The sequence below is a fragment of the Oryctolagus cuniculus genome, chromosome 16, assembly GCF_051225735.1.
Source record: "Oryctolagus cuniculus isolate XC-2025 breed Fujian yellow rabbit chromosome 16, ASM5122573v1, whole genome shotgun sequence".
Taxonomy (NCBI): domain Eukaryota; kingdom Metazoa; phylum Chordata; class Mammalia; order Lagomorpha; family Leporidae; genus Oryctolagus; species Oryctolagus cuniculus.
In genome coordinates this window covers 2,238,289-2,262,833 of record NC_142882.1, presented here as the reverse complement: position 1 = coordinate 2,262,833, position 24,545 = coordinate 2,238,289, and the positions used below count along the sequence as shown (strand labels likewise).

The 24,545-nt window shown below is 69.5% G+C and overlaps 1 protein-coding gene across 4 annotated transcripts in view; it reads left to right on the top strand.

Moving 5' to 3' along the window:
• PTPRS (protein tyrosine phosphatase receptor type S) overlaps positions 1-24,545 on the top strand; it is a 61,446-nt gene that overhangs the window by 11,034 nt on the left and 25,867 nt on the right. The window contains exons 1-6 of one of the 4 annotated variants that reach the window (XM_089316154.1): positions 6,040-6,181; positions 10,279-10,450; positions 14,523-14,668; positions 15,239-15,380; positions 17,389-17,577; positions 20,757-20,867. In XM_089316154.1, the coding sequence (XP_089172280.1) occupies positions 10,360-10,450; positions 14,523-14,668; positions 15,239-15,380; positions 17,389-17,577; positions 20,757-20,867 (679 nt within the window). In that variant the 5' untranslated portion in view covers positions 6,040-6,181; positions 10,279-10,359. Of the gene's footprint in view, positions 1-6,039; positions 6,182-6,510; positions 6,536-10,278; positions 10,451-14,522; positions 14,669-15,238; positions 15,381-17,388; positions 17,578-20,756; positions 20,868-24,545 lie in introns of those variants that run through there. The other 3 variants (XM_089316155.1, XM_089316153.1, XM_089316152.1) reach the window with 3 other exon arrangements.

Below are 24,545 nucleotides of genomic sequence, written 5' to 3'. Positions count from 1 at the left end.
CGCGGGCCTTTTGTTCGGGAATCTGATGAATTCATCTCTCTCCGGCCCTGCCCACCCCCCCGGGAACAGTGCTCGGCCGGAGAGGGCCAGGGCGTGGCTGGGTCTCCCGGGGTCTGCTGCGGAAGCCGGTGGGCGTAGTTAGGCACCAATAAAGTTTTATCGATAAGAACGCACGCAGGGCTGGACTGTGCGCATGGACACAGCTGCCACTCCAAGGAGGATCAGAGCCGGACCCGGCGTCGGCCCGGACCCTGAGCGCCTGCAGGCGGCCGAGTCCGAGGCCTTTGTCTCGGCGTCTTTTCAAGGCCGTTCTGCACCTCCGTGCTTTATTTATTTATTTTTTGTCTTCATTTAAAAATACAGCGGCTTAAAAAGCAATTCTGTAATTCTGCAGCCGGCTCTCCCGTTCCTTTTCATAGCGGCGGCGCTAATCTCCAATACGACTGCGAGGCGCGGGCGCCCAGCCGACGGGGCCTGAGCCACTCCCCGGGGGCTCCGTGGGCCCGAGCCACTCCCTGCAGGGCTCTATGGGCCGGGGTCTTCGTGGGCCAGGGCCTCCGTGGGCCTGAGCCACTCCCCGGAGGCTCCGTGGGCTGGGGCCTCTGTGGGCCGGGGTCTCCGTGGACCGGGGTCTCTGGGGGTCAGGGCCTCCGTGGGCCTGAGCCGCTCTCCGGGGGCTCCGTGGGCCGGGGTCTCCGTGGGCTGCCCAGGAGCAGCTGTCAGGGAGCGAGCGAGCGCCCCCTGCTGGTCGGGTCCCTGTGCTCGCGGTGCCGGGTGCCGGGGCTCCCACGCGGGCCCCCGCTGCCGCCCCCCAGCGGCCGTACCAGCTGGGGCCGGGGCCAGAACCTGAGCCGGGACTCGAACCCGGCGCCCTGACTTGGGACGTGGGGGTCTCAGCCGCCCGCTGGGATTCCCAACTTGCCCGTGGGTCACGATGTGGGAGGGGGCTTGCCTGTGCGGGAATGAATCTGAGCAGACCCCGGGCGTCTGCTTGTGGCGCCGGCTGCTCCCTGCCCATGGCCTGGGGCAGCAGCGGTGACAGCCCAGTGCCTGGGGCCCTGCACCCACGGGGAGACCCAGATGGAGCTCCTGGCTTCCCTGGGCGGCAGCCGCTTGGGGGCTGAACCGGAGGTTGGAAGCCCCCCCACCCCGTCACTCTAAGAAATGCGTTTGTAGAAGCTCACTCCCTCCCCCCCGCCCCCCGAGCTGCAGGGCTCCCGGGGCAGGTGTGGGGCTCCACCCCCACTCCCACCTGCTCCGTGCTTCCTCCTGTGCACCTGCTGGGGCTTGGACGGCACCTGCTGGCCCCTTTGTAAGAGAATGCCGTCCCTGGGGATGGATCCAGGGGCGGGGGATGGCGGCTCGCACGGCCCCCTGGTCACCCTGCTGGCCGTGACCTTCAAGGCTCCCCCGAGCCGGCTGGATCTCCGCTGCGGGGCCGTCCAAGCTGAGAGGGGGGAGGGTAGCAGGTGGGTGGGTGACGGTGAGGCCAGGGATAGTAGGGGGTGGGGGCTGGGCGCGGGTCTAAATCCCCACGCGGGCAGCAGCCACCACGGAGGGTCCAGAGCCTACGGGGAGGAGGGGCCTGGCCCTGTGGAATTGGGCGGCCCCCCGTGTGGCAGCAGAGCCGGGCCTGGGGGTGCAGCGCCCCCCCTCTGCCAGGCCCGGCCGTCTTACCTGGGACAGGCAGGTGAGGACCGAGGCGCAGGGGTCTCCTGTCGCTGGGCCACCCCCAAGTGCCCTAGACAGCTGGGAGCCCAGAGCTGCAGCCGGGGTGCCCCCCGGGTTCTGGGGGCTCCCCGGCTGCCTCAGTGGGCTGCTGTAATTCAAAGCCGAGGCGGGACTGGGACCCCGGCCGCCGCTGCTCCGCCGCCACTACTCCACTCCCGCGCCGAAGAAGCACTGATTATGCACCTACTGTGTACCAGCCCTGGGACCTGCCCTCCCAGTTCCCCCAGCCTCTGCCAAACCAGCCAGGGATGAAGTGCGCCATGTGGCTGCTGCGGCGCCGTGGGCTAAGCCGCCTGCAGCGCGGGTGTCGCATGCGCGCGCCGGTTCGAGTCCCAGCTGCTCCTCTTCCGATCCGGCTCCCTGCTCATGGCCTGGACGGCGGTGGACGGTGGTCCCACGTGGGAGCCCCGGCCGTCGCGGCCACCTGGGGAGTGAACCAGCGATGGGAGATCTCTCTCTCTCTCTGTCTCCCTCTCTCTGCAACTCTGACTTCAAACAGGAACGTGCCGGGTCTGTGGCCGTGTGCCGCGCATGCTCCGTGCAGAGCGAGCCGGGCAGGTGGGAGGGGCCTGGCGGGGAGGGGCGGGGCCTGACGCAGGTGCCGCCGCTGGTGGTAGGGGGCGGGAGGGGCCCTGGGGAGCAGATGGCCAGGTTCACCCGGCACTGCGGAGGGAAGTGCGGGTGTTCCCAGACCCGCAGCGTGGGGTGAGCGGAGGATGGAGCCGAGGCTCGCGGGAACCTTGGCGCCTCCGTGCTGGATGCAGCCGCGCCTGAAGGCCTCGGGCGAGTGTGGGAGGAGAGGAAGTTGCCGTGCCGGGGCGCGTGGAGGCCGGAGGCCGCGGGGGGTGCGCGCTAAGGAGGGCTGGGTGTGCCAGGCGTGGGCGAGGCGGCCGGGGTTGGCACACGCCGCTGCCGCGGGGCAGGGCCGCTCGGCCGGTTCCTCTCCCGTCCCGGGAGCCTGGGCTGGGCGAGTTGGCGGCGCTAGGCTTGGAATGAAACCTCGAGAGATTTTCTTCCAAATGTGAGGCGGCCGGGTCGGGCCGGCGCTCCCTGCTCAGGCGTGTGCCGAGTGCCGGGCAGGTCGGGACAGGCTTCAGAGGCCGCAGGACCGCACAGGGCTGCCGGAGGCGCCAGGGGGCAAGCAGGGGTCCCGGCCGCTCCGTGGGCCTTGTGGCCGCCGTCCCCTTCGCCCACAGAGGGGTGGGAGGGAGCCGCGGCCGCAGGGCCTTTGCACCTGCTATGCGGCCAATGGCTGCTGTCCTCTGGCTCCCTCCGTCAGATCCAGACCCCGGGCGCTCCTCTTCCGCGAGGCCCCATGCTCGCCGGCCTTGCGAGGCGACCGCAGACCTGGGCCCGCTCAGCCTTGGGAAGAAGAGAGGCCCACTGTGACTCTTGCTCTGCCCGCTTGCGGTCAAAGGTCATGGCTGGGGCTGAGCTGCTGGCTGGCAGGGTCCCGTGGGGGTGGAGGGCATGGCCAGGGAGAGAGAGGGAGAGCGCATGTGTGCGTGTATATTGCGTGCGTGTTCCGGCCTCAAAGCTACCAGGAGGGGCAGGCGTCACAGCTCTGCGGTTAAGCCGCTGCTTCCGGCCCCCGCGCCCCATCTCAGCGCCTGAGTTCAAGGCCCGGCTGCCCGGCGGCGCCCGCTCTCTGCTCATGCGCACAGCGCGCCCCGATGGAGCTCCTGGCTCGGCTGTGGGTCGGGGGCCGCGAACCCCCGGGCAGAAGAGGTCTCTCTCGCTCTCGCTCTCGCTCTGCCTTTCAAACCCAACCCAGCCTCAATCCCAGTGCACAGCCCCTGGGGCGCCGGCCACCAGGTCCTCCCGGCGCGCGCGCGCTCGGTGGATGATGGGTAATTTTTATTTTCTCCTTTTTGCTGATTTCCCCTCATTTTCTGCGGCACGCGCCTATTTTATAATTAGAAGAGAAGTTATTTTGAAAAAAAAAAAAAAATTTACCCCCGAACGTCCCAGCTGCGGGAACTGACGTGAGCCGGCCGAGTCGCCTCCCCCAAGGGCAGCCAAAGCTTCCTTGGGCAAGGTAACCAGGCAGGCTTCCTGGAGGCGGCAGCTCGGACCTTCCAGGTGCTCAGGTCCAAAGCCCTGGGTCATCCTTACCTCCCACGCCAGCCCCTGTGTCGGTCGGTCCCCAGAACAGAGCTGAAACACACCAGTTCCTTCCCTTGTGCCCCCACTGGGACCGGCCCCAGCCACCCCCACCCCCAACACCTGAGTCAGGCCCCGCCCCTCCTCTGCCCACAGCCCCCCACGGCTCCCACCTCCCTCGGAGCCAAGTTCAAGTCCACACAGCCACAAGAGCTTGCCCTGTGCCTCCCTCCTCCCACTCTCTGCTCCAGCCACACTTGCTCCTCCAGCACCCCAGGACCTTGGCACAAGCTGTGCCCGCTTTTTGTTTTAGAAGAAGATGCGTTTATTTTATTTGGAAGGCAGAGTTAGAGAGGGAGAGACAGAGCTCTCCCATTTGCTGGCTCTCTCCCCAGATGCCCGCAGTGTGCGAGAGTGGGCCAGGCTGAAGCCAGGAGCCAGGAGCTTCATCCGGGTCTCCCACGTGGGTGCAGGGCTCCAAACACTAGGGCCAACACCTGCTGCTTTCCCAGGCACAGTAGCAGGGAGCTGGATCGGAAGCGGAGCAGCCAGGACTCGAACTGGTGCCCATGTGGGATGCTGGGGCACGGCGCCGGCCCCTGCGCCGCCGTCTGTCTCGGTTGCTCTTCCCCCGGACACCGGCGCCTCCTCGCGCGTCCCTGACCTTCCCGGGGTCCAGCTCTTCCCTGCCCGCCAGCTCCCCGCGGTCGCTGCGAGCCTGGAGCCAGGCCTTGGCAGGTGCTCGGGCCGCGGCTGTCTCCTGGGCGCCCCGGCCCCGACCCCTGGGGGCCCAGGACCTGGCGGGAACCGAGGCAGCCCCGGTACCGGCCGCCGACGCCGCCGTCAGGAGGGAGAGGCCGGCCTGGGCCGGGACTCCACAGACGGGGCCGCGAGACCCGGCCCGGGCCCCTGGGGCTCTCCCCCGCCCGCACAGTGGCCCGGTTCCCAGCTTCCAGGGGGCGGGAGGTCGTCTCCATGGCGACATAGGCGGGACCGCCTGGGGGAGGGGGCGGGCCCAGCCGGCTGCTGTCGCCTGGTGGGTCCTGAGCAGCCCCCAGCCAGGCACTGGTCCTAGACCCTGAAGCCCTGCGCATTCATTGAGCTCCTGCTGTGTACGGCGCTTTTTTTTTTTTTTTTTTTGAAAGGCAGAGTTAGAGACAGAGAGGTCTTCCATCCCCTGCTCCACTTTCCAAATGGCCGCGACGGCCGAGGCTGGGGTGCAGCCAGGAGCCAGGAGCTCCATCCGGGTCTCCCACGCGGGTGCAGGGGCCCAGGGACTTGGGCCGTCCTCTGCTGCTCTCCCAGGCGCATCAGCAGAGAGCTGGGTCGGAAGTGGAGCAGCCGGGACTGGAACCTGCAGGCGGCCGCTCAACCCCAAGTCTTTTATTACAGGCGCGACAACTGAAGTCAGGGACCCCAGTCAGAGAGGGCAGTGCCCGGGCTCCAGGGGGTCCCTGTCTGCTGGCAGGTGCAGGCCCCCCCGCCCCGTCCCTGCCCCTGGGCCCCAGCCCCTGCCTGCCCTCCTGGTCCCTTCTCTCTCCTCCACTTTGCTTTGGCCGAAGGAGCTGATGGTCGCGCCGGCCCCCTAGGGCCGCCTGAGCGGGCGCACCGCTGGTATACACGCGGCGCTTAATAATGCTGGCTAGGGGCACCTCCCGTCCTGAGGCCCTCCCGCCGGGAGTGGGAGTGGGGAACCGGCCTCGCCGAGGCGGCCCGTGGGTCTCCATCGGGTCCGCGCCCGTCGCCTGCATCGCAGCCTCCCCGTGGGCCCCAGGACCCGCCCGGTCTCCGCATTCCGTGCCTTTGCGTGGAGTTTTCAAACCCGCATCCGCACCCCGGGCGGCAGAGCGCGCCGGGATTGGCCGCCGGGCCGCGCCGCCCCTCCCCTCCCCCGCCCCCTCCCCCGGCCCCCTCTGGTCCGCTCGGATCGGGTGTCACGGGCCTGGCACGGCCGCCCATCTGTTTCCAATCCGGCCCTGCGCTCTGCGCCCCCTCCCGGGGCTCGTGGCGAAGGCGGGGGCCTCTGCCGCCGTGGCCCCCTCCCCTTCATTCCCGGGGACCCCCAGCAGCCCCTTCTCCCACCTCCTGAGTCTGGGCCGCCCCCCGCCGAGGCCCTCCTCCGCCCGGGGCAAGGGGGCACCGGGCAGGGGCTCCCTCCCTGCCCTGCACCCCACCGAGGGGCCCCCGCCCCGCTTCCGCCCGGGGCCCCGCCCCCGCCCCGCCCCTGCCCCGCCCCCAGGCCGAGCTCGCTCGCGCGCGCCGCGGCCTCTCCCGAGCGCTCCCCGCTCCGGGCGCCCAGGGACGCGCGCTGAGGCTGGGACGGCGCGGCCCCATCGCCGAGCGGCGGGTGAGTGCGCCCGGGACCCCCTTCTGGCCCGAGGCCCGCAGTCCGTGTCGGGCTCGCTCCCCTGCGGCTGGGCGCGGGGGACCCCCGCGTCCTCGCCCCCCGGCCCCGCACCCCGGCCGGGTCCGGGCCTGCCGCCCGCCCTCCCGCTGCCTGGCGCCGCCACCCCCACCGCAGCCCGGCGGCCCGCACTTGGGAGAAGTCGGGACCGTTAGGCTCCGCGGCTCCGTTCCCTGCCTGGCCCGGGGCCCGCCTCCCCCCACCTCTCGGGGGCGGAGCCAGGCGGGGGTGGAGGGGCTCGGGGCGCCTTCCCGGCGACGCCGGCGGCGGAGGAGGCCGCAGGACCTGGAGGGTCAGGTCCGGAGGTGGGCTGGGGGGGGGGGGTGCTGTGCTGCCGCTGCCCCTCCCCCCCATCACGGGAAAGTTTCCTTCCCCGCGCGCCCTGGACCTGTGGGTCCGACTCGGCCGCTGAGCCTTGAAGAACAGGGTGGGGTGCAGGGCGCGAGCAGGGCGGGGGGCGGCTTAAGCAGACCCCCATCTTCCCGGTCTCCAGGCCCGGCCCTGCGCCTGCCGTGGTCCACTCTGCCTCGGCCTCCCGCTGGCTTCGCGGCCTGGGCCCATGGACTTCCCAGTCCTCCCAGGGGTCTGGCTGGCCCCGCCCCAACCCCTCCCCCCGGGATGATGGCCGGAAATTGCTGGAATCACCCAGTATCCCCCGACCCCCACCCCCAAGCAGAGGGGGCCCAGGAGCGATGCAGAGAAAGTGCTGGGCATACAGCAGGCGCCGGCTATGTGCAGCGGGGTGGCGACAGAGGTGTGCAGGGAGTGCTTCCTGGAGGAGGGGGCCCTCAGCTGAGCCCCGAGGCTGGGCAGGAGGGCTGAGATGAGACGGGGAGCCGGGAGTAGGGGGCGAGGGGCCACACGGGCAGCTCTGGGAGCAGGGCTGGGGCAGGGCTGGGGCAGCACTCCAAGGGAGAGTTGATGGCAGCCAGCTGGGGGGCTCGGTCACGCGAGGCGGCTGTCCAGGGTCCCTGGCTGAGGGGCCCAGCAGCTGGGAGCCCCAGTGGGGGTGTGAGCCACACAGGGCACCCAGGCCGCGGCCGCCTCAGCTGGTGGTGGAGCTGGGGACGCGGACGCCACAGACGCAGCCCAGCCCCGGTCCACGCGTGGCTCTCGGCGCTGTGTTGGCATCTGTCAAGCAGGAGGGAGCTCGGGCCTGGCCCCGCTGCCGCCCGTCCACTGCTGGCCGCGGGGACCCTTGGGGACGGGGCCCTGACCCTTGGCTCTCAGTGCGCGTGGGCGGTCCGTTAGAGCCAGATCTCAATTCCCGAGGGGCGCCCCGCCTGGAGCCTGCATCCTGCGGGAGGGGGGGCAGCAGGCGCCCCTCAAGGGGAGGGGCTTGGCTGGAGCCAGTGACCACCCAGCCCCTCTCCCCCTCCACGGCACACCCTGAGTGACGGGTCGTGGGCAGGGGGCTGGGGCACTCGGACAAGATTCTGGACAGCAGGAGCCCCGAGGGAGGTGCCTTGGAGGTGAGGTAGGGGCAGCAGGGTCGTGGGGTCCCCGTCTGTTCCTCGAGGGTGGGAATTGGGCAGCTGAGCCCCCCAGACTCCCTGGGGCTGGGCGCAGGTCCCAGGAGACCCCGCCTCGCGCAGGCGACACCAGCCCTGGGGTATAATCGCCCCTTTATGCTCGCTGGGCTGCGTGGGCACACAAAGCCGGCCCCGGGATCGCATGACCCGGGCTGGGACGGCTGCCCGTTCACCTGTCGGCTGGTGCCGCGTGGGGACCCTGGGCGGGGTCTCGGTGGGCCTGTTTCCGTGCACAGGGCCCTGCGCTCCGGGAGCTCAGAGCCGGCGGGACCCCAGTGGGGACCCGGGTTCCAGGTCCAGCCGCCACTCCCTTTCTCCACTCCACAGTGTGTTTCTCTCCAGTGCCCCGAGGGCAGCCGTCCCCTTGCTGGTGGCCGCCCCGTGCCACGGGCGCATCTCACTGGGCCAGGCGGGTGGCCCAGCTGCCTTAGTTGCAGGAACGGCGACGTGGCCATGTTGGCCCAGCGCCAACCCAGCCACGTCCTTCCCTGGCCCGGGCTGCCCTGTGGGTCCCGCCCACACCCACTCCCTCCCTTCCTCCTTCCTAGGACCTCTGAGTCCCCTCTCTTGTCTGTTCTCAACGCTGCTCCTCGTGCAGAGGTATCCTCAACTCCCATCCGCTCAGTGCTCAGCCAGTGCACACGGTGTGTGCAAAGGCCCTGAGGCAGGCCCAGGGGCTGGGACAGAGTGATCGATGGCCAGAGAGGGAGGAGGGGACAGGGCACGGGAAGGAGGGGGCTCTGACCCCGAGGGGCTGGGAGCCAGTGGGGACCGCACTCGGGGGTTCCCAGGTGTCCTTGCTACAGGGAGCACAGGCGGGGGTGGGGGCCGAGGTGACAGAGCGGGTCCCGGTGGGCGGTGATGGTACTGGACCAGGTGGAGGCCAAAAATAGTGCCGGCGAGTGGGCAGCTTCTGGGTGGACTGTGAAACCCAGGAGGCTTGTGATGTGCCCCCCACGCCGGGGCTTCCGGCGGGGCAGATGCTGGCTCTGCGGGGTCCTGCCCGGGCCCTCTGCTGCACCTGGGGCAGGGGTGCCCCGCAGTGGGCGTGGCCAACCTGGGGTGTCGCCAGGGGCTGCCCAGCTCCCCCAGGCCCCCTGTCTCTGCGCCCCGGGCGGGCTCTCCGAGCTGCGGGCTGGGGGGCGCTGCCTCAGTCTCCCCAAGGCCAACCCTCACCCAGCCCCCGCCCCCAGACAGCTGCAGGCTTCCTGGTGGCCGCTTTGCCTCTTAGGGGGCACAGGGTGGGGGCCCAGGAACGCACCCAGCCCTGGCCTCTGCACCGTCGTGGGTCTCTGCCCGTGGGGCCGGGCTGTGTGGGCGGGGGCGGCCCCTGTGCACCTGCCCAGGCACCTGTGGCTGCGCGTGTGGCCCCACTGTGCGCCCGGGGTCTTGTCTGTTTCCCTGGGGGTCTGACCCTGCCCGTGTAGGTGTCACTTGTCTGACACGCTCTGTGGTCTGACTGTGTGTCCAAGTGCGTCCGCAGGCTGACTGTGCACTGGCTCTGCCTGCGTGGCCTCACTGCGCGCGCTGAGCCGCTCCGCCTGCGCTGGCCGCCCCTGGACGGTGACCCGGCCACGGCCCAGCCTTGCCCTGAGGTCTTGCCCTTGCCTCGCCGGGGCTGGGCGAGGCGACCGCAGACCACAGCCGGCTAATTTAGGACCCAGATCACAGAGGCGGTCCTGCGCTATGGCCACGGCCAGGACCCACCCAGGGCACAGCCGGGTGGGTGCTGGGCGGCTCAGGCCCCGCCCTGCTCTGGCTGTGGCCCCGGCAGGTGTCCGGGCAGTGGGAAGAGGCCGGTGCCCGGGGGAGCGGCGCTGGGTGCTTGGTCATGGGGGCCACTGAGGGGGGTCCGTGTTGGCTCTGCTCTGGCCACGGACCGGGGAGGGGGCTTCCTGTGGGAGTGACGCCCCCCGGGAGCTGAGGATGCCCGGTGGGAGGGGCGGTGGGGCGGGGAGAGAGTCCCCCCAAGGGGCTTGGCCTGGGGCTGGGGTCTGGGGACTGCCTTGGTCCTGGGGGCTGCTCCCGCCGCATTCCACAGGGACGCCCATCGCTGGAGAACGGGGCGCGAGGCCCTGTGGGTCAGTGGGGGAGGGGATCTCCCGACCTCTTTATTTTTTTTAAGTTTACGTGAAAGGCAGAGAAAGAGAGCTGTCCCGTGCTCTGGCCTCCTCCCCAGATGCCTGCGCCGGCTGGGGCCGGAACAGGCAGTAGCCAGGAGCTCCATCCGGGTCTCCCCAAGGGTGGCAGGGCCCCCGAGGTCTGCAGCAGCAGGGGCTGGGACTTGAACCCAGGCCCAGAGCTGCGGGGCAGGGGTGTCCTGAGCCCGCCCTGGGGGCCTCCCTGCCAAGGGCGCTGACCCCAGGCACGAGGAGGCCTCCGTCCCCAGGAGCCGGCACCCGCCCCTCCCCCAGCCCTCGCCTGTGCCTCTGAGGCCCCCAGCTGCGCCTCCCTGCAGCCCCCCCAGATCTGCCCCCGCCGTCTCACAGCCCCTTGCTGTCTCCGCAGACGCCGCCCCGTCCGACGCCCGGCGCGAGGCCTGTCTGTGAGGGCCCCGGGGGGCCGCCCCCTCCAGGTCGGAGGTCCAGCATGGCGGCCGCGGGGGGCCCTGGCGTGGCGGCCGTGCGGGGTCCCCTGGGCCTGCTCGTGCTCCTGCTGCTCGGAGGCTGCACCGCGGAAGGTAAGACGGGCCGGGCCGCCCGCGGCTGGGGCACGGGTCAGCCGTGTGTCACTGGGGCGCGTGGGACCGGGCACCCGCCTCCTGGGCTTCAGAGGAGAGGGCTACGATGATGGTGACAGTGAGGGGAAGCTGAGGGGCCCACGGCCGTGGGGTCGCTCCTGAGCGAGCCGGGGGTCTTCCACGTGCCCCGGGGGTGGGCGGAAGCGCCAGAGGGAAGCTCCTCGGGCAAGAAGGGCGCCGTGGCTGGGTTTTGTGGGTGTGTAGGAGTTTGGCAGCAAGGAGGTGAGGGCATTTAGAGGTGGGCAAGGCTGCTCCTGGGTGCGGCTGAATGGGGGTGCAGGTCCTCGCCTGGGGCGAGGGAGGCAGCGCAGGGGTGGGAGTCGGCTGTGGCGTCGTCAGGCGAGGTTCTGGGTCCCAGGAGTGCAGGCGGCAGGCAGAGCCGTGCAGTGGCCCTGGGGCAGGCCTGAGCCTGTGTGGCGCCTGCGGCTGGGGCACAGCGAGGGAGGGGGCTGGGTAGGCCATGGGCTCCGGGCCCAGGAGGGGCTGGGACCCGGCTCAGGGCTCACTGGCGCCCTCTGGTGGCTGCTAGGGGAGCACCGGCCCCCCAGGAGCCCCCCACGAGGGTCACCATCCTGTCACTGTCCAATCCCGAGTCTCCAAGCCCCTGGGACCCGCAGGTCCACTGGGCGGGAGTCCCTGGCAGAGTTTGGGGTGGGGGAGGGAGTCTCTCGGGGGCAGGGCTGGGACTCCCAGTCCAGGGCGCCCAGCCATGTCCTCCTCTGGCCATGACCTCTGCTCCAGAGACGGCCCGGTCCAGTGGGACCTTCCCAGGATGCCGCGGGGCCGGGCCCTCGCTGCGGGAGGAGGGGCGAGGTAGGGCCGTAGGGCTCCGGTGTGTGGGGGGGTGCGGCCCTCTACCCGCAGGGGGCAGCTCTCCCTCTGCTGGTGGGGCTCATGTGGGACCCCTGTGCCGAGCTCACCACGGGGTCCCGGCCGCGACGTGTGCTTTCTGCCTCCCTGAGCGACACAGACCCCGCTCACCCCCACAAGGGTCTCAGAGGGGGTGTGGTGGGCAGGGACAGCTCCCCTGGGACCTGGGGCTGGCGGGGTCGCGTCTGGTGGGCGCAGGGGCCTTGGAACTGCTCTGAGCCCAGCCGGCAGCCAGCACCGGAGGTCTGGGGACAGAAACCAAGTGTGGCATGCCCCGCAACCAGGCTGCCCGCTGCACACACCCGGGGCATCCGCGGGGACCCAGCCTGTGGCAATCCGGGAACACTGCCCGGAGGAGGTGCCGGCTGCCCCGCGGAGGGAGGAGGGCTTTGTGGGTGGGGGCCGGGAGCGTGTTCTGCCCTCGAGGCCCACGCTGGCCTCTGCCTTCCCTCTCGGCAGCTGTGAGCGGCAGGGCTTGGCCTGGCCACTGTCTTTCCCCGGGGCGGCCCTGTCCAGGTCACTGTTCCCCAGGCAGCCTGGGTGTGGGACCCAGCTTCCTGAAACGGGCTCCTGGGGTGTCCCGCCAGGGAGTGTGCGGGGGCGGGACCCCCACGTGTGCGAGGGAGGCCGGGCTTTCCACACTGCTCCGGCCGCAGCTGAGGCCTGGGTGGGAGAAACCGGGGTCCGTGGGGACCCAGGCTTGGCACCTGACGCCTTCCAGAAGTTTCTGGGGGCGTCCGCGGCCCCTGTGCCGTGCTGGTCTGCGGCTGAGGGCAGGCAAGGCTCCAGTTTCCGGTGGTCAGGCCCTGCCTCCCTGCAGGCCCCAGGCTTCTGATGAAAGGAGTGGGCGTTGCTGCTGCCTCGACCCCTGGCCCCTACCCCAACCCCGGCCCCTACCCCAACCCCGGCCCCGACCCCGGACCCTCAACCCCAGCCCCTACCCCGACCCCCAACCCTGGCCCCCGGCCCCTTGCTGACGCCCACCCCACCCCCCCGCGTCCGTCCCCTGCGGAGGAGCAGGGTGGAGTCCCCGCGCCTGGCTTCCGCCTGGCCTCCTGGGGTTTGGGGAGTGAACCAGCAGGTGGGAGAGTCCCCTCTCCCCTCCCCTCTCCCTCTCTCTCTCTGCCTCTTAAATAAGGAAATCGTTTTTTAAAGCCTTCACTTTTTTTCTCCAATCGACTCGCTTTAAAAAAAACAATTTTCTGCTTAAAAAAGGAAAAACACGGATGGGTTTTTAAACACCCCAGCTGTGCACCTGCTCTCGGCACAGCTCCGCAGAGGCAGCCGCGGCCCCCAGGCACGCCCGTCCATGCCGCACACATGCATGCACGACACACGTGTCGGACGTGCACACGTGTGCACACACATGCACGCCACACACCTGCAAGATGTGTACACACACGCATGACACACGCACATACACACATGCAAGACATTGACACGTGCACACATGACATGCCTGCCAGACGTGCACACATGTGAACACACATGCACACACACCACACGCCTGCCAGAGTGCACATACACACATGTGCACGCAATGCGGTGTTGGGTCTCCTGCCCCCTTGTTCCCTGCCTTGCGCTGATCCGGCTCCGTCGCTGCCAGCCCCAGCCCCTTTCACAGCCGGGGGCCAGCGCCGTGGCGCAGCGTTCAGGCCCTGGACTGCGGTGCTGGCGTCCCACATGGGCGCCGGTTCAGGTCCCGGCTGCCCCACTTCCGATCCAGCTCCCTGCCGTGGCTGGGGAGGCAGTGGAGGGTGACTCGGGTGTCCGGGCCCCTCTCTCTCTCTCTCTCTCTCTCTCTCCCTCCCTCTCTCCCTCTCTCCCTCTCTCCCTCTCTCCCTCTCTAACTCTGACTTTCAAACAAGCAAATCTTGTGTGTGGGGGGGGGGGACTGCCGTGGTTAGGCGGGTCCCGGGTTCACTAATCCCCTCTTGTTGGATGTCTAGGTTACTTTTTTTCCTGAAAGATGTATGTATTCATCTGAAAGTCGGGGTTACAAAGTTACAGAGAGAGTTACAGTTACGAGAATGGAGAGGGAGGTCTTCCGTCCTTGGGTGCATCCGCAGTGGCCCGACCAGGCAGGAGCCGGGAGCTTCCTCCAGGTCTCCCTCCCGGTGCAGGGGCCCCAGGGCTCGGGCCATCCTCTACTGCTCTCCCAGGCCACAGCAGAGAGCTGGATCGGAAGTGGAGCAGCCGGGACTCCAACCCGCTCCCATACTGGGTGCCAGTGTCGCAGGCGGTGGCTTTACCCGCTGCGCCACAGCGCCGGCCCCTTTAGGCTACTGCTGGTGGGCCCCCAGCTCGCGACACCCCGCCACCTCGGCCACCGCTCCTTGCGCGGGACGCGGTGCAGCGACCCGGCCGGCGGAGCCCTGGTGTCCTGGGCGACTGAGAAATCGCGCTCCCGAATGTTCGCTTCTGCAAATTCTTCAGTTTGAGGGGCAGCGACGCTCCATGCCTGGGCCACGGCAGGGCTGGGACCGCCATCCGGGACCCCGGGGGTTGTCACGGGGGCCGGGGGCGGGACCTGAGCGGGCTGGGGGCGGGGCTGAGCCGGAAGGGGGCCTTGGGCGGGGCTGGGCTGGGGCCTGAGCCCGGGTGGGGGTAGGGGCGGGGCTGAGTCGATCAGGAGCCGGGGGCGGAGCTGGGCGGGGCCGGGGGCGGGGCTGGGGGCGGACCCAGGCGCTCCGCACTGAGCCGTGGCTGCGGCTCAGCACCTGGTGCAGTGGCGGGTCCCGTGCTGGGCTTGGGTTGGGCGGCCGCCGTCGGAACGTGCGGGCTGCGATGCCCGTCGGGTGCCCGTGGGGCTGGGGGAGTGGGCACAGGGCCCCTTCCTGGCCTAGGGCAGAGTGGGGTTACGAATTTGGGGGCCCAGGGTTCCGGGGGTCTCTCCCGTCGTCCCCAGCGGCACTGGGATGAGCAGGCTCACCCAGGTGGGGCTTGGTCTGGGTTGGGCCGGGGGTGCCCTGGGGGGCGGTGCAGGGGGCTGGGAGGGCTCTGTCTCCTGCCCCTTCCTCCTGCTCGTGGGCCTCCGTGGCTGCGCAGGGGCGGGAGCGGAGGGCGAGCTTGTGTGGCCCCGTGGGGTCCTGGCCCCGTGCCCGGACCCAGGCGAGACCCGTTCTGCCTTCCACGTCCCCAGAGCCACCCAGGTTTATTAAGGAGCCCAAGGACCAGATCGGCGTGTCCGGGGGCGTGGCCTCCTTCGTGTGTCAGGCCACGGGCGACCCCAAGCCACGAGTGACCTGGAACAAGAAAGGCAAGAAGGTCAACTCACAGCGCTTCGAGGTGAGTCGGGGTCAGGGAGGCAGCCTCGGTCCCCGCCCCGACGGGGCCGGGCAGCTCAGCCGCGGGCGAGGAGGACGCCCCCTCCCCGCCGGCTCCCTGGTCGTGGCCCCTCCCTGCCCTGCACCCCCCCCCCCGCGGGAGCCCCAGCCGCGTTCCCTGGCTCTGCCGCCTGAGCTGTGCAGCCCGAGGTCGGGCCCTAGACCTCTCTGTCTCCACCGGGAAAGCAGCGCCATTGCGCACAGAAGTGCACACGGCCACCGCCGGCGTGGTGGCCAGTCCGGAGTGGGCACGCGGCTCCCGCCCACGGGCACAGGACACCCACCCACGTGCGCTCCGTGGGCTCCCCTGTGCACACGGCTCCCGCCCACGGGCACGCGGCTCGCTCCACCTGTCGCCCGTGCTCCGGCCTGGGTCTCCGGTCCCCGGGCATTTCGCGGGGATGCCCCACGCCCCGCGCACACCCTCCCCAGCGCTGCTCCCAGACGCCCCCGGGCCGCGGGGGTGGGCACGGCCGGCCGGAGGCCCGGAGACCGCAGCTGGCTCACGCCGCGCCCCGCCCCGCGCCCGCAGACGATCGAGTTTGACGAGAGCGCGGGCGCCGTGCTGCGGATCCAGCCGTTGCGTACGCCGCGCGACGAGAACGTGTACGAGTGCGTGGCGCAGAACGCGGCCGGCGAGATCACCGTGCACGCCAAGCTCACCGTCCTCCGAGGTTCGCCCCCCCCCGCGGGCGGTGGGCGGTGGGCGGGGCCCAGGGGCTTTGCGGAGGCCCTGCCCTCTGAAGACGTTTCCTTACCTAAGAGTGACACGGGCGGAGGGGCGGGGGGGAGGTCGTCCATCCGCAGGTTCACTCGCAAACGCCCACCTCGGCCGGAGCCAGGAGCCTCATCCGGGTCTCCCACGGGGGTGTGCAGGGGCCCCAGCACTTGGGCCACCACTGCCCCCTGCCAGGCCATTAGCTGGGAGCTGGATCGGAAGTGGAGCAGCCAGAACTCGAACCCGTGCCCACGTGGGACTCTTGCCGGCCTCTGTTATTAATCCTGCTATTGTGACCTCAGGTGGCCACCCAGCAGGAGAGAGGCAATGGGGCTGCGTAGTTAGTGTAGGGGTGCAGCCTCCGGCTTCAGATGCTGGACACCCACCCAGTGGTCCCCCTCCCCCACTCGCTCCGGGCCCCCTTGCGTTATCCTGTTGCGCCCCACCCCAGCTGCCCAGGGTCCCGCCCCCGGAACACGGCCGGGGCACCAGACCATGGCATCATGGCGGCCGGCTGCTCGCATGTGGCCTCAGGGCTGAGCTGCGCCCCCGAGTGCTGACCGCGGAGCAGGGCCACCCCCGGTGGGCTCGGGAACCTCGTGGGGCATGCCCGCAGCACACAGTGGACTGGGGGACGCGGGCGTGCGGGGCAGGGCTTCCTCCGGGTCCTGCGTCCGAGGGCCTGGGTCCAGCCCGCCTCGGCTGCTGACTCCAGCCTGGCAGCACCGGCCCCAGCGCTCTGGCCCCTGCACCCACGCGGGGGACCCGGATGGGGCTCCGGGCTCGGCTTGGCCCAGCCTTGGTCCGGTTTGGGGAGGGGGGAGGGGGAGGGGGAGCGAGCTGTGTCCTGGAGCTTGGTTTGATGCACCGCTGTTGCGGTCTAGAGGTTACCTTTTTAATTTTTGTTTATGTATTTGTTTGAAGGGGGGGGCAGAGGAAAGAGAGGGAGGGAGAGAGAGAGAGGGAGAGAGGGGGGCTCCCACCACTGTTCCCTCCTGAGGCCTTCAGTGCCCAAGCCAGCAGCTGGGAACTCAGTCCAGGGCCCCGGGTGGGGCAGGTGCCCCCCGGGTCCTCCTGTGCCCTCGGGTTTTGGGGAGGAGTGGGGGAGGGGTGCGGCCCGCGCCACCCCTCCCCCATCGGGGATCACAGGCTGAATCTCTGGGACTCGGGGCGGGGGTGGGCGCCCCCTCTAGAGCCCCCACCCTCCAGGCCGCCCGTGGGGCCGCTGTGCTGCCTCCCGCCGCCCAGCCTCCGCCATCTGATTGTGGACCCCGCGCACGCCTCCCGCGCTGCTGTTTTAATTAAGCTCTGAGGACTGGCGCGGAGCTCCGCGGTGAACATCTTTGTTTAATTAGGAGCTCTGCTAACGCGGCGGCCGCGGCCTGCCCCCCACGCGGGCAGCTGCCGCCCACCCGCGTTCTCGGGACCCCTCCCCCGCCCCGCCTGGGCATGCGCGCACGTGCACACGCGTGTGCGCACACACCCCCACTCAGCCCGGGCCTCCAAGGCCAGCGCGGCACAGCTGCCCCGTGGGACGCTCCTGGCTCTGAGTCCTAGCTCCACTTCCAGTTCCGGCTTCCTGGAACCATCTGCTGGGTCACTCCCCAAACGCCCAGCAGCCAGGCTCGGCCAGCCTACAGCCGGGAGCCGGGAGCCGGGAGCCGGGAGCCGGGAACCCATGGGGCTCCCCGTGGGCGTCTGCAGGGAGCCCAGCGCCCCCATGTGGGGTGCGGGTGTAGTAGCCACCAGGCTGTTCCCGCGGGGCCCTGGACGAGGGCGGCCGGCTGGGGCTGGAGGGTGGTGAGGACCAGGACGGGACAGCTGGGGGGAGGGGCTGTCGTGTGCGCCCCTGGCCGCTGCGCCCCCTCCCCAGCCGTGAGGTCCACAGGTGTGCGTGCGCGGGGGTGGCCCGGTGGGCCCGCGGCGGCCGGCTGGCGGTGACGGCTCGGCTGTGTCTCTCTCAGAGGACCAGCTGCCCCCCGGCTTCCCCAACATCGACATGGGCCCGCAGCTGAAGGTGGTGGAGCGCACGCGGACGGCCACCATGCTGTGCGCCGCCAGCGGCAACCCCGACCCCGAGATCACTTGGTTCAAGGACTTCCTGCCCGTGGACCCCAGCGCCAGCAACGGACGCATCAAGCAGCTGCGATCAGGTGGGCGGGGCGGCCGCCGGGGGGCGGGGCGGGGCAGGGCCTGCGAGGCGCCGCTGTGCAGGGATGCGGGGATGCGGGGTGTGTTCAGCGAGAGAGGCGGACCGCAGCCGCGCAGGGGGATGGGCGAGGGGAGCAGACCGCACCGCGGACTGGATAGGGAGCCATGGGAGCCGCAGGGGGAGTGTCTCCGAGGACCTGCCGGGCAGGGTGGGGTCTGGCTGTGCGCGGGGCAGCCGGGCCGTCCCGGACCCGGCGTGGCTCCCACGTGCCCATTCTGTGTGTGTGCGTGTGTCAGTCGTCCTGCCCGTCTCCTCCGTGTGTGGCCGTCCCCATGCCTCCCACGCACCCGTGCTCATGCCCTGTGCGGGACCCACGTGCGTGCCGCGCTCACAGCTCTTCTGCTTCCTGGCTCCCCTGCGCCAGAGGGACCTCACCCCTGCCCACTCAGCCTTGCAGAGCCCTCCGCTCAGCCCCGCCCCCAGGCTGTCGGAAGTGATGGAGGCGTGGCTCCCGCCCGCAGAGCTGGGCAAGGGGCTGAGACCCCGGATCCTGACCGGATCCTAACGCCCAGCGCTGTGTCCCGGCATCACCCGCCTGCCCCCCCACACCCCCGTGCCTTAGCGTTCCCTGACGGCGTCCACCCCCCTGAGGGCCGGCCGGTCCCTAGTGCTCCGTGGGCGGAGCCGCCCCCGCCCCGCCCTCGCCCTCCCCGGCGTGGCCTTGGGCTCTGCTCCGCGCGTCCCTAACCGCCCTGTTCTCTCTCCTTATCCGTCTCTTGTAACCACCCAGAGACCTTTGGTAAGTCTGACCCCGCGCCACGCCCAGCACTAACGCCCCTCCCCCACACTAACAGCCACCGCGATGGCGACCTGACCCCTCCGTGTGGCATGTTCACTAACGCCGCCGGCCGCGCGGGGGAGAGCAGCCCGAGAGGAAAAGAGGAAAGGGGCTGGCCGGGCCCCGCGACCCCCAGCTGCCGCCGGGCCGCCTCCTACCTGCCCGCCTCGGTGTCCAGCCCGAACTGGACCGAGTTCTTCCTAGGGCAGGAGTCCCTCCCCGGGCTGGGCTGCGGTCCCGGCGGCAGGTGCGGGAGCCGCTCGGCCCTGCCGTGAGTTTAGGGAACATTGGCCTCCTCACAGAGTCGGCCAGCAGCTCCGGGCGAGTTGAGGCCTCAGTGCCTGGGGGCCACAGCACGTCCGGGCTGGGGGGGCCGCTCCCCGCTACCTGGGAGAGCTGCCTCCGGCTCCTGGTGTGATGCCGGATGCTCCCCGGCCCCGCCCGGGCCTCCGTGTGTCCATCCGTGCAATGGGCCTGGGCCACAGAGAGCTGGAATCCCGGCTCAGGCAGACGCGCTGAGGGCGCCGGGCCCAGGGCACCCACCAAAGCCCTTTCCTCTTTTCCCTTGGGGAGTCGAAGGCCTCGTGTCCTCGCTCTGCCCTGAGTCCCCTCTGCGTCCCCTTACTCGGCCTGTGTGTGACACCCGTGCTTCCCGACTGCCCAGCCCTGGGCACTAACCCCTCCTGCCCCTTCCCCCGTCTCTAACAAGATTCCTGAGACCCCCCCCCCCGTGCTTCCTGCCCCTCCACCACCACCTGAACTTGAGAGCAGCCCCGTGTTGGGCCCAGAGAGGAGGAGGGAGCTCCTGAGCCTTCCTGCTCTGGTCCAGAGGCAGGCAGCCTGCGAGTCGGCCTCCCGGCCAGCCCTGCCCCCTCCTCCAGGCAGGCCTCCTGCCTGCCGAGCCCTCAGCCCCCAGCCCCCTTCCCCAGAGGCTCGCCCTGTGTTCCTCGGCGAAGCCCGCAGGGGCCGCCCGGGGCAGAGCCCCTGGAGCCCCCGCGCCCACGACTGCTGTGTGACACTCACGTGCCTGTCTCTGCTTCCCTTGCAGAAAGCACTCCAATCCGAGGTAAGAGGCGCTGGCTCGCCGCCCTCACACCCCCTCGCTGCCCCCAGGCCCCCGTCCTGTCCAGCGTCCCTCTGGTCTCTGTGTCTCTGTCTGTCCGTGGCCAGGGGAGGGGCCGGCTCCTCCCCAGGAAGGCGCGCGGAGCCAGGTGCCCGCAAAGCCCCGATCTGTCTGCAGCCTTGGCCTTGACAGCTGTGAAATGGGCGTCCCGAGGCCTCGTCCCTGTGGACTCCGGGAGCCAGGGCGCTGGCAGGTGTCGCTGGGGCAAGCTGGCTGGCGCCCGAGGGCTTGGGGCCAGGCCCGCGGTTGCATTGGCTCGGTCCTGGCTTCTTTCAGAAGGCCTGGGGGGAGCTCGGGTTCCGGGAACTCGCGGGCACGGCGGCGCGGAGGCCTCTGGCCGTGCGGGTTCTGGGGCAGAAGCCGGGTCTTGCATCCTCCCTGGGATTGGTCCCGTCCCTAGAGACTCGGGGTCCCAGGCCCGGTGTTGATTTTATTAATGAGATGCAGATAGAGCTGCCACCTGCTGGCCAGGCTGGGCCACAGTAGCCTTGTGTGCCCCCCCCCCCCGCAGTGGCGGGGGGGGGGGGGGGTGGCAGGGCCCGAGGACTTGGGCCGCAGTCGCCGCCTCCAGGGTGCGCTTGAGCAGGGAGCTGGGACTCGGCCCGGACTGTAAATCCAGCAAATCCCGGGCACGGGAGGTTTCCACCCCGGCCTGCGTGGCGCGACAGCCCCGGCCCCAGCGCTCAGATCCCGGCCGCCTGGGCGCCCCAGCCCGCGCCGCAGCCACCGCCCCCGAGGGTCCTGGGGCTAGGGGGACGGAAGTCCCGCCCCACGTTTGGACAGTCTGCTCGACGCGGCTTCTAGGCGCGCACAGCCCCTTTCGCTTGTTTTGTTTTTTTAATTGTTTATTTGAGAGAGAGAGAGAGAGAGAGGGAGGTCGAATGTCTTCTGGTTCACTCCCCAAATGGCCGCAACGGCCAGAGCTGGGCCGATCTGAAAGGAGCCAGGGGCTTCCTCCGGGTCTCCCACGTGGGTGCCATGGCCCAGGCACGTGGGCCATCACGGCTGCTTCCCCAGGCCATCAGCGGGCCGCCGGATCGGAAGTGGAGCGGCCGCACCGGCCCGGGCTGGGATGCGTGCGGTCGAACGCCCGCACCGCGGTGTGGGCCCGGCCGCTCACCGTGCAGCTCGCGGGGAGCCCGGGAGATCGGCTGGGGCTCCCCGGCCAGGCCGGGCGGGGGCCGGCGCCGCTGACGGCCGCGCGTCCTGTCTCCCGCAGGGGCGCTGCAGATCGAGAGCAGCGAGGAGACCGACCAGGGCAAGTACGAGTGCGTGGCCAGCAACAGCGCCGGCGTGCGCTACTCGGCACCCGCCAACCTCTACGTGCGAGGTAGGGGGCGCCGCAGCCAGGCCGAGGCAGGGCCCGCCCCGCCCCCACCCTCCCGGGCCCCCAGCCTCTGGGCTCCCCCGCCCCCTGCAGACCCCAGCAGCACGGCCCCGGGTCCTTAGAATGGGCACAGCTCGAGGTCTGTGCCCCCGGCGGCGCGGGGGGTGGGGTGGGGCGGGGAGGGCTGCGGCAGGGGCCTGGCGAGGGGGGGGTCAGTCCTGGGCCGACAGGGCCGGGGGAGCCTGCAGGCTTCGGCCCGCCCCGCCCCACCCCCACCCCCGGTCAGCTTCTGTGGTGTTCCGTGCCTTTCCCGTGTCGTGTGCTGGCTTTGCTGTTCTAAACTCTGTGGCCTCGTAGCTCCCCGCTTCCCCGCCCACCCCAACAGTGCCCTGGACCTGAGAGTTGGGGAGGGGTCTTCCAGGCTGGCCCCTAGCCCATGGCCCCTACGCCCCCCCCCACACACTTCTGCGCCCTCCTAAGGGCGCCCTGGGAAAGGCAGCGGGAGGCCGGGGCGTGTGCACGCTGGCGGGGAGCCGGCGCCCTGGGCCGGGGTCGCTGCTCCCGGCTTCCCCTCGTGGCTAGACGCTCAGGCCCTCGCCCCGGTCCCTCCCCAGGCCCGGCCCTAAGCTCAGATCCGTGCCGGGCCGAGCGAGCGGCTTCTCCCGCGGCTGCCTCGCCGGCTCCCTGTGGCCAATTCTGGTCGCCACTGCGCACTAAGCCCTGGGCGGCCCCTCTCCTGCCCACGCCCCCGGCCCCCACTCAGCCCCAGAGTGGCTCCGGGCTCCAGACTTCGGACCCGGCCCCCAAAGGCCGCGTGCAGGGGGAGGGAGGGCCCGGGAGGCAGGCGTGGGGGTGGCGGGTGGGGGTGGGGGGCCGGGCCGGTGCTGCACCCCTGTGGGTGGTCGTGTGGCCCGACTCTCAGCGGCGTCTGTGGAACTCGCTTGTTTCTCTGCTGGGCCGCAGAGAGCGTGGTCGGCAGGCGTGGGGCCAGGAGGGGGCGGGGCCGCTAGCGGGGGAGGGGGCCTCTGGGGTCCGCGCCCCGCCCCCAGCCCCTTCCTCCTGAGCGCCGTGAAGGGGCTCCTTGCGGCCTCCCGGTCTGGATTTAATTGAGAAAAGAGACGAGAGAGGCCGAGGTCACTGGTGGGTGCGTGTGTGTGCGTGCGTGTGCGTGCGTGTGTGTGCGCGTGTGCGCGCGTGTGTCCAGGGCAGAGCGGAGGTTAAAAAAGAAAAAGGTCGTTGCTGTTCTTTTTATTTTTTAATTTGAATTTCTGTTTTTTTGGTTTAAAGAAAAAAAAAACGGTCGGTTGCAGCTGCGGGCTTGGGAAGTCCTCTTTTTACTCTCTGTATCTCCCCTATTTTTTTCTCTTTTCCCCATGTCATTGTGTTCCGCATCCAACCCCCTTTTACATCCCTCAGAGCTTCGAGAAGGTTGGTGTGTTTTTTTCTTTTTTACTTTCTTTACCCACATTTTTACATCCTGAGCGATGACACGCACACACACGAAGCACACTCGGACGCCGCGCACACACACGCACACCGGTGCACACACACACGGACCAACGCAGAAAAAGCCATTGTCTACATACCTACACACACACACACACGCGTGAGACCGGCGTGTGAATGATCACAAAACCAAAAAATAAATAAATAAAACGCCACGCGAGAGCAAAACCCAGAAAGACACGCAAGTCAGCCGCGCCCAGCCCGGCCCGGGCGCCGCACACGCGATGCTTGCATTGTGGTCTCCTCTGCATCCGTTGGTAACGTTGTTGCTAAGGTCTTGCACTCGTCGTCATGGTAACGGGCCTGATGCATGCTGGGAGAATGTGAGGTTTCTCTGCATGCCGGTTTGGTTTGGTTTGGTTTTCCCAGCGCCTTCTGTGGGAGTGTTCTCTCGTCTTCCGTTGTTCTCGTTCGGTTTTCTTTTTTTTTTTCTTCCTTTTTCTTTCCCCTCCTTTTTTTTTTTTTAGTTTCGTTTTTTTGAGGGGGGGAATGGATTGGTTTTCCTTTCCCCCCACCCCGCCCCTCCACCTGCTCCCCGCCTCCCCCAGAGCCACCGGTCTTTGGTTTCTGTCTCGTTTCCGTGCTGTTGGATTTCTGTTCCTCGGGCTGAGCTGTTTTGTGGATGCTTCCCCAGCGCATTGTGACCTACCAGCCAGTGTTCCTGTCTCCACTGCGGTCCAGCAGGGCCCAGGGGGTCCCACAGCTGGGATGCCGGGGCAGAAAGTGACCGCTGGCCTCCGAGGCACGAGGGGGTGCGGGCGGACGGCAGGAGCCGGGGCCCCGGGGAGGTGTGTGTGGACCGAGCCTCTGTGTCCCCCCCCCGGCCCCGGTGCCCACGTTGGCAGGGAGCGAAGCGGGTGCGTCCCCGCCCACGGCCTCCCAGGGTCCAGGGCTCGGCTCAGTTCTCGTCCGTGCAGCGCCGGGTCTGGGTAAGGGGTCGGAGCAGCGTGGGGGCCGTGACGGCGCTGCCCTCCCGGGACGCCGCGGGCCAGGCACCCAAGGGGGCGGTGACAGCTGGTGTGAGACCGGCCGGGCCCACGGCCAGAAGCTCCCATCCGAAAACGTAGTAGCGTGGCAGGTTGTGGAAGTGAGACTTGGGCCAGTGCTACGCCTCCGCCTCCCGGGCGATGCTGGCTGCTTCCCCGTCCCGGCGTCTTGTCCAACAGCACAGCGTGGTCACTTTCTGGGTACCTGAGCATCCGAGCTGTGGAATTCTGGAAAGAAAAAACAAGGGAGACCTTGGACACAGCCTCTCCCCCTCTGCCTCTCCTACTCTCCCTTTGCTCCCCCCTCTCTCCTCTTTTCTCCCCCTCTCCCCCCTCTCTCTCTCTCCCCTCTCTCCTTAGCCTTTCACTCCTGCAAACCGTCAGATACACCCCCATCCCGTACCCTTCCCCAAGAAAAGGCAAGCTCTTGAGAGTCCAGCTCCACCCCAAGCGAGAGCCAACCCCCAGTTAAATACGGGTCTTTATTCCGAGCCCAGCCCCCGGCTCCCCCAGCCTGTTTGGGCTGCCCCTCCCCCCTTGCCCTCTGAGCTCATCAGCGGCGCAGGAGCTGTCAGGTTGACCTTGGAGAACCCTCAAAAGCCCCACCCCAGCTCTAGGTCCTGGGGGGGGGGGCCCAGACTTCGGGATACTGAGACCCCAGGCTCTGGACCGCGTCCTGCCTGGATGTGTGATGCCGGCGTCCCTGGGCCTCAGAGTGCACAGGGCCCTGCTTTGGAAGGACTCCAGGGGAGGCGTAGATGCCACAGCCCCGGCTGTGTCTCCTGGCTCCATGGCCCACCCAACCCCTCATGGGTGGGGCCCCCAGAGCCACAGCTCTTGGCGCCCCCCCTGCCATTGCCCCCCCCCAAGGTTCAGGGACGGAGAAGGGGGCAGTAACGGCCCCAGGCAGAGCGCTAGGCTGGCCTCGCCGACAGGAGCCGCCCACCCCTCTAACTGACAGGTCCAGGGCTGGTATCAGACTTGCCTTTCGGAGATGAACCCCTGGGACCCACAGGACCACACTCAGAGCCACGCGCTGGCTGGCGGCTCGCTTGGCCCCGGGGACCTCCCCGGCTGTTCATTTTCCTTCCTGTCTCTTTAAAATCGCAGGCCCGGCAGGCAGGCGTGGGCTGGTGGCTCCAGGCGGGCTACAGGGCACAGCTGGAAGCAGCGCGCTGCCCCCTGGTGG